At 39.6% G+C, this 8392-nt stretch overlaps 1 protein-coding gene across 2 annotated transcripts in view; it reads right to left on the minus strand.

Moving 5' to 3' along the window:
- Positions 1 to 1494: 1494 nt before the first annotated feature.
- Positions 1495 to 8392, minus strand: part of LOC107098367 (max-binding protein MNT-like) — a 20254-nt gene continuing 13356 nt past the window's right edge. For both annotated transcript variants that reach the window (XM_015396006.1, XM_015396005.1), the window contains 2 exons: positions 5169 to 5361; positions 1495 to 4279 (listed from right to left, as the gene is read on the minus strand). In XM_015396006.1, the coding sequence (XP_015251492.1) occupies positions 3462 to 4279; positions 5169 to 5361 (1011 nt within the window). In that variant the 3' untranslated portion in view covers positions 1495 to 3461. The remainder of the gene's footprint in view (positions 4280 to 5168; positions 5362 to 8392) is intronic.

Raw genomic sequence — 8392 nt, forward strand, 5'->3', positions numbered from 1 at the left:
CCGTCCGTCTTTTCTTGTGTGATTGCCTGTCACCACTGTCACTCCTGAGATTCTCACTGAATCAAGCACAGGCATAACTTTCTGAAGGACTGTTGTGGACATGTCTCCACCAACTTTGGCCTGGTGGGGACAGTCCCCTCCAATTATATCAATACAAAGACTTTGGCAATATGTGGGACAAATTTCTAAATTTGATTTTGCTGCATTTGAAGGAGGATATTCACATGTAGCTGAAAAGGGAAAACATCCATTAATCCATCCACATTTTTCTGGATGGATTGATGGATGGAATTAATCTGAAATTGTGTGCAGACTAGGAAGGCATGATATATTGCTGTTGCATTGGAATTGGCTGTTATTCATCTTTTTTTATATAAATATACATTAATGTCTAAGTACCTATAAATATATAAAGGAGAACCATAGGAAAGCATTCAATAAATATATGTTTGAGCTAATTTTTGGAAAATACAAACCCTTTTGAAAGCGTCTGTGTCGAGTAACTGAAGGTCCATCAGTCCCCACCCTAAGACTGTCCCCACCAACTTTCATCTCAAAGTTACACCCTTGGAATCAGTTTTTTTTTTGTGTTCTCACGCTGTGGTTTTTTTTATTATAAAAAATACTTGCTTCCCCACTTGTGAAATCAAAATTTCCTCCATGATCAAGACCATCCTACCTGCTCTTCTGCTACGGCTAAAAGAATCTCCCAGATACACTCTGGTCTTATTTCTTTGGCGGCCTTCACCTTCTTCTCATTAGGTTTGATTCCAATTCTCAGACACTTTTTAAAAATACATTAAAACAGTTGAGTTTCAATTAAACCGAAGCTACCTGAAATCAGCTTTGGGTGATCATATTTCTAAGGTTGGCATGTTGGAAATCCATTGAATTCGAAGATTTCCTTGGATCTCAGAGCCAAAAAGGTCGGCCACTTCTCCTTTAATTTACACACCATGCATATATATTTATTTATCAGCAAGGGCTTTGGGAGAATCTAGCTTGTCTGAAAATACAGATTTTGTATCATTCATTATACATTGAGTCCATATTGATCACTGCCTAGCCAATGAAAAGTCTCGCTCCGCCCCTGTACTCCAGCAATGTTTGTTACCATGGTGATCAAATGGAGCCACGTATTTGTGCAGCAGAGATGTGGCTTTAGGTTAAACATAGCCTTCTAAGCTGTTAATGGGCTTTGTTGTACAACTCTTATGTTGCTTACTTCTTCTGCATGCTGTTGTCTTAAACTACAATCATTGCATTGCTTGTTTGTTAGAATGGCACAATACTCCCATCTAGTGGTCAGCATGTAGAATTTTTTATTTGAACTATTTTTATTAGTGAAACTTCCATTTTCTATGTTGTTTATTGTTTTATATGCTCATAAAAAATTCAATTACAAAACCTTATTGTTTTTTCTGAAACAAAATCAACAGACAAATGTGTTGTAAATGTAATAAGATTTATTAAGAATCTTTTTTTTAATTTTCCATCAGCATAATTCTTCATTATTAATATGTTTTTTTATTCATTTTCATTATCGTTTATTTTCAACAGTGGACAGTGAGATCTAAAAGGCAGCCCAAAGTGTACAGGCGATATAACTTTAACTTTCTCCATAGGGAAAACATGTTTTTTTTTATATTTCATATATAATATCAATGTAGCATGAGGTCCAAGATTCTGCCCACGTTATACAGTATTGTACATGGTCCCGAGAAAAACAAAACATTAAAAGGTATTTTTCTTTTAAAAGATAAGGAACTGAACTGCAACCTACATGCAAAACAAAAGAAATCAAGCGTTTAGGAGGCATACACTCATATGCTGAAACATGCGTACGATCACAAGGCTACAAAACTTCCATACATACAAATATTAAAAAACTCCATTTCATTATTAGACATTATTATTTTATCCAGAAAAGATTAACAGGATTTTTTCCTCCTTTTTTTTATTTTTCCACTCAGCATCACAGTCCAATTAAAAAAAATAAAAAATAAAATAAAGAATTGTCGGAAAAAGACATAAATCCTCCGTTCACTCAAATACGCGTTTAGCCAGAGTTGTCACAGTGTTCAGGGAAACTGAGTATAGGCACGCACGATACCATTCAAACAGGCGCATCTCATAGATCTGTGTAAAAAAATAACCTGCTAACAGCTACACACACACACACAAACATACACACATCATGCATGGGGCAAACGGCACAACCGACAAACAGCCATGCTACAGGTACAGTAGGATTAATCATAGCAGAGAATATATAAAACATATAGTCACATTTACAGTCATAATGCAGGGAGAGATTAACATTAATGAGAGACTGATGCGTTTAGGCTGGAAGTGTTTGTGCACAAAAACCTTCAAGGCAAAACGCGCACTAATTTAATCACGTATGGGAATCGCAACTTCATAATTATGCTAAATTTAAACAAAAAAATTTTTTTTCTAATTATTTGTAATCTAAAGAAACACAAATTGATTTAGTTTTAAAAACTAAATGATGGATATTTTCTGCAATCTTCAATTGAACAGCTGTTTGATGGGGAAAAAGAAAATATTTGGGACTCTTGAAAAGGTTCAGTTTCCACTGATATTTGAGCCCAATTATCAGAGCTGAAAGGAGTGCGTCACGCTCCAAGGCTATGGAGCTCCAAAAGTGCCTCAAATTCAATCTAAAAAATGAAACAGTAACAAAAAAAATCATTTATTCCTTAATAACTTCATTCAATTGTGGCACTCATGGCTCTCAATGCAAGCTCTGCAGTAATGCAGCAGGGGGCGCTGTTCTAACAGCCAGCAACTCAAACAGGTTGGGGGGTTGAGATCAGAGGGAATGTGTTAAATAGGGACAGAGGCTTTTCCTGGCTGCTGTATAGGAGGAGGGCATATTTCATCTGATCAAGCATGTTTCCTTTCTGATGTTTTAGTTCAGGAACTTCAGATTTGGGTGAAGCTGGAGGACATGAGGGGATAAAAAATCATGACGGGATTAAAAAAAAAAAAATGTATCAAGTTTCTCCTCCTCATTAGTGCGGAGGCTAGTATAACAGCGCATGACGGCTTTACCGTTGACTGAATGACAGGATGAATGGGGATAGGAAGAGTCAGATGCCTGAGTGTGAGCTGGGAATATTGTGTTAGTGCTTCTGGTTGCTGAGGAAAGGAATTAGGAAGGAAGGAAGGAAGGAAGGAAGCGGAAAGGTCAAACTAAATTCCTAGCTTTGCAACAAAAGCAAATGTCACAGCCTTGTTTTCTGAACCCAGGGAGTCTGCAGTGATGTTTCTGTCAGCAGGGCTGTTAATATATAAAAAAAAAAAAGAAAAAATCACAGCGTTTCTCATCACTACACGTCCAAAAACCAACTGCTGTCAGAAATGATCTGAATCCAGATTTAAAAAAAAGAATGTCTGAATCCATCTCCCCTCTCCGTTTGGTCCGTTTTCCTTTTCTAGGCCAGTTTGAGCGTGCTGACGGGGAAGGATGGGACTGTAACCATGGTAACGGGGTTAAGGACAGCAGCCTGCCCGACCAGCTGAGGGTGCGGGGCCAGCACCGCCGTGGGTTTCCCCAGCGATTGGCTCCCCTGGCTCACCACGGCTGTGCTGTTCACCTGCGCCCCGTTAGTGTTAGCTTGAGGGCCGGCCTGGACGTGGGGCAGGGCGTGGTGGGTGAAGGTGTGGGTGATGTGGCCCACCACCGTGGGGTGGCTGACGGGAACCCCCTGGGGGTAGAGAGTCGGGAGGTGGGATGTGAGGGGAGCCCCCAGGTGAGCCACCGGGTGGACAGTGATGTGTCCTATGGGCTGAGCTATGTGCTGGTGAGTAGCGGTGACTGGTGCCGCCGCCGCCGCTGCGATGGGCTGAGGGGTGGAGGAGGCAGGACGAGGAGAGGGGGCTATGTGGGTTAAATGTTTGTGATTGGCAGGAAGGGTGTGACTGACAGAGTGGATGACTGACGGGTGTGAGACTGCGGCGTGAGCGATGACGGTTGGCTGGACCTGAACGGTGGGAGGTTGAAGGGGAAGCTGTGGGTGAGGAGGGGGGCCAGCGGGGGGAGCAGGGGCGATGGCTTGAGGGGGAGGAGGTCCAGAGGGAGCGGGCGTGGTGAGGACTCCAGAGAGAGGTAGAGTGGCGTGCTGGATGGACAGGTGCGAAGCCAGGAGCGGCTGGGCCTGTAAGATGTGGGGTGCTGGTTTAGGGAGGGCTGGGACAGCAGGACGGGCGGCGGCCTCCTCATCTGTGTCCTGGTCGTAGTTGTCTTCGCCCTCTGAAGGTCAGACACAACACTGTTAGCTATCATGAAGTGAAACGTTGCACAGCTACAGAATCAGGAACAGTTAGTGTTCCTTAAAAAGTTTTCACACCTTTCGTTTTTCCACATTAGATCTTTACACTTCGCCGTCTTTGAACAGGATTCTATGTAATTAATTGATCAAAACAATATGGAAACTACATGGTTTTTAAAGGTGAGACAGGATCTAAAAGTCAATATAGCAAGTAATTACATCTGTTGGAAGAAAAGCATCCCCATGGCATGATGCTTCCACCACCATGTTTTACCATTGTTGTGGTGAATCCGCTGTTTACTCTTCTCCAAATATTGCATTTCATTCAAGTTTTAGAGAAAAATCTTTAGTACTAATGCACTATAACAAACCTTTTAACGAATAGCTGTATTAAACTGCATTGCTGCTTTTTTAATAAACATTTTTGTGAAGCAGTCAACACAGACAGCACTGCTCTAACGAAAAAAAACAAACAGAAACAAAATTAAATGTAATTTATCCTTTGCAAAAGTAAAGGACTACTAGCCTGGTCAGCCAGTCTGACTTACACAGGCCGTAAAGTCAGTCTGGTAAGGCTAAAGATTCTCCAGTCTAAAAGAGGCTGGACCAATCAGAAGCACAGGAGAAATGCCAATAATGCAAATGAGCGTCTCTGTCACTAAGAGTCAAGATGGCAGCCGAAACCAAGCGTATTTCAATGAATTATGTCCTGAAAGAGATTTTTTTTTTCTTACAAAAATGTGTTTTCTGCATCAAATCCATTTAGTTTAAATCCGGTTCCTGTCATTGGTTCCACCCGCTCATTTCCAGACTGACATGCCGTGTGAGTTGTGTTGACTGAGCTGGTGGACTACACCTGGCAACACTGACCTGAAGCGGTAGAGGTGGAGGCCTGGTCGTCCTCCGGCTGGATGGTCTGTCTGAGGACTCTGTCGATCTCCATGACATTCATGCTCTGGCTGAGCTCGTTCTTCAGCTCGGCCAGCCGCTGCTGCGTGGCGATCTTCTCTCTGGCCAAACGCTCCATCTCGTGTTCAAACTCCTTCTCCTTACGTTTCAGGGTCTGTTAGGGGAGAAACACACGAAAAAGGGCATGTAAAATAAAATTATTTTTTAAAACGTTATAAAGTCAGATCTGTACTAAAACAACTAAAAAATAACTGAAGCTGTTTAGATCAGGTCAACATTGAAGCATCACTTACAAAAAGCCAAAATGTTATTGATTAGTGCGGAAAAAGCTTAACATCTGATTAATGGAAATATTGTTTTTTTACTAGGTAAATATAAAGTGGCAATAAGTAGTGCTAGTCTTTTCTTTCTAAAAGGAAATTAAAGCTACACAGAAAAGAAAAATTTATTTTAAAAGGTAACTATGGCACCTTATTTTAGTGTGGATGTGCAAAAAAACAGAGCTTTAGATCCCAACCCTGAGTCAGAGGAAACAGCAGGGACGTCATTAGAGCTAAACACATCTCTGTTGTCCCCTTTGAGCCACCATAATCAGGTAAACAAATGGTTGTCATAGTGATGTGACACTTATTATTGTTAATATTAAATTGTTATTTAATGTTGCATGGGAGAACATTTCTGTTTCTCTCAGATCCTAATTAGCTAAAGTAAAAAAAAGAAAAAGCTAAAGCTTAATTTCTGAGGTTTTAGAGCTAAATCTACTGTTTCTAGAGGATCCATAGTTTTTAAAAGCCATGAAAAACTGTGAGATAATTAGAAGATACACCGGAAAAGTTACACTTTAAACAGAAATGTTTTAGTTCTATTGTGGTTTTAATTTAAAAAATGTAGCTTGGGTTTTCTGTAGGATTATTGAACATAGAGTAATACAGCATTCCTTGTCATCAGCATTTTTGCTGCACCCAGCTGGTCAGCTTGCTGAAAGGACTCTACTACGCTTTTTACAAATCAGCTTAATTCCACAATTAGGAAAAACTGTTGAGTAGATAGAGAGAAAGCAGTCCCCGGTACTTTGGATGCAACTCTTCCTCACCTTTATCTCCTAACACTGTTTACTTTCATTATATAAAGATTTTGTCACTATGTTTTGGTTTTGTGTTATTTTAATTAGATTTTTACAAAACATTTAGCCTAGTTTGTGGTTTAGACTCTTGAAATGGTTTTACCTCACAATAACAATAAAAATAGACATTAGTTAGTTAATCGGTGTTTATTACACTGGAAAAACTATATAGAAATATGTAAAAAATGTCTTAAATTAAGTTTATCTACCCATAATTTGATCAGGTAAATTGGATTATTTGTAAATGGAATTAGTATTTTTACTCTTAAAATAAGGTATTTAGATAATATGCACTTGAAATAAGACAATGCAAATGTGTTTTCTTATTTTAAATGTAAATTATCTTGTTCTATTGGCAAAATGTCTCTTTTACCTCCTCAATATAAGAACAAATGCACTTATTTTAAGAAAAAAATGACTATCTACATTTTTATTTTTTTCCCAGTGTAGCTGCTGTAAATTACTCTTGCGTTTTTAAAATAAAATTTACTTCCTGTTTGGGCTTTCATTCTTTGGCATTTCTCTTATTTCTGCCACCTGCTGGACAGAACTGTAGTGCAGTTATCTTCAGAGCTCCATCATTCGGCATTAGGGTAATATTTATTAAAAATATAAACAAGAGGTTAAACAGATCCTTTCAGTAAAAAACTCAAATACATACTGTTGCTTGTTCCTTTGCTGTTCAAACATCAAATTTCTTATGGTTTATTTTAAATTGTTGAAAAACTATTTTCCCTGAGAAAAGTAAATATGCAGATCACTTTGTCATTAGAAAGACTTCTGGCCAAAAATGTTCCAGTTTACTTTTTGGGGAGGGGTGAGGAAAATGAAAAGCTTTCCAGCCCCAAATACTCCGTCTGTGTGACCCAGTTTCTGCCCGTTTCAAATGACGTCAAACCAAAAATAGCGTGACAAGCTAAGGACATTAACTTAGATTACAAGTGAGGACCAAGAGATGGAGGGAGGGGTAATGGGGAGGTTAAGGAGGGGATTTATGTTTACGTCCGCTCCTTTTCATCGTATAACATCTGAAACATTTTCTGAACTGTGTCAAAAGACATAATGAAGAAAAATGAGAGCATGTAAAAAAAAAAAAAAAAAAAAAGATGGGTACATTTTATTTATACAACAGGAGAAAAGCAGTTTATGTAATGGCCTTTCACGTGAGCCCACATTCCTCTCTGCGCCATTCACCCCTCCCCTCTTGCTACCATCCATTTGGGCACGCAGGAGCACCCCATCTCTGAACCGCTCAGCAACTCTAATCCTACTTTTCACTGTTGCTCACAGAAATCTCTCAAGGGCAGATTTAATGATGGTGATAAAAACCAAACAAAGAAAACAACTTTCCAACATAGTGGGGCTCTTTGACATTAACCAACAGGTCGCCTTAAATCAAGCTTAAATTAGAAAAAGGCAACTTTCTCCATGAGATTTTGATGCCTTTATATTTACACACAGGCACATTATAAGGGAATCTTAACCCCTACACATTTTGATATTTTTTCCATTTCCATTCAGGACCTAAATACAATACAGTGCCTTAGGAAGTAATAAAATGTTCTGTTGAGTCCTTGTTTTTAATAAAGTATAAAACCCAGCTCTGGTTCAGAGATAAAGTAATTATTAAGGTAGGAAAAATGAGGTGTTTGGCTCCACCTCAGGTGGGATAACTTTTTGTGCCGTATTTTCGCGACTTTTCGCGACTAAGGCGCATATAAACGTCTTTTTTTCCCTCAAAATGTGCGGCGCGCCCTATGTGTGTTGTTACTGCAGACGTTGTTGAGACCGCCATGAGAACGTTAAAGGGGGAAGTGTTGCCGTGGATTGGCTGCCACGCAAATGGACAGGTGATTTTTAAGCGAAAGATTTTGCCTAAAGAGACTTTTCCAGCTGGAGTCGTTATTAAGGCAAATGAAAAGGGCTGGATGGATGAAGAGATGATGAAAGCGTGGCTGAGAGAGGTGAATGTAAGGAGACCAGGTGGTTTTTTTCCACGCATCACCATCGCTGTTAATCTGTGACTCCATGTGTGCCCATCTCACAGCTGATGTGTAAAACA

Source organism: Cyprinodon variegatus, unplaced genomic scaffold, assembly GCF_000732505.1.
Source record: "Cyprinodon variegatus isolate N-32 unplaced genomic scaffold, C_variegatus-1.0 Scaffold771, whole genome shotgun sequence".
NCBI lineage: Eukaryota > Metazoa > Chordata > Actinopteri > Cyprinodontiformes > Cyprinodontidae > Cyprinodon > Cyprinodon variegatus.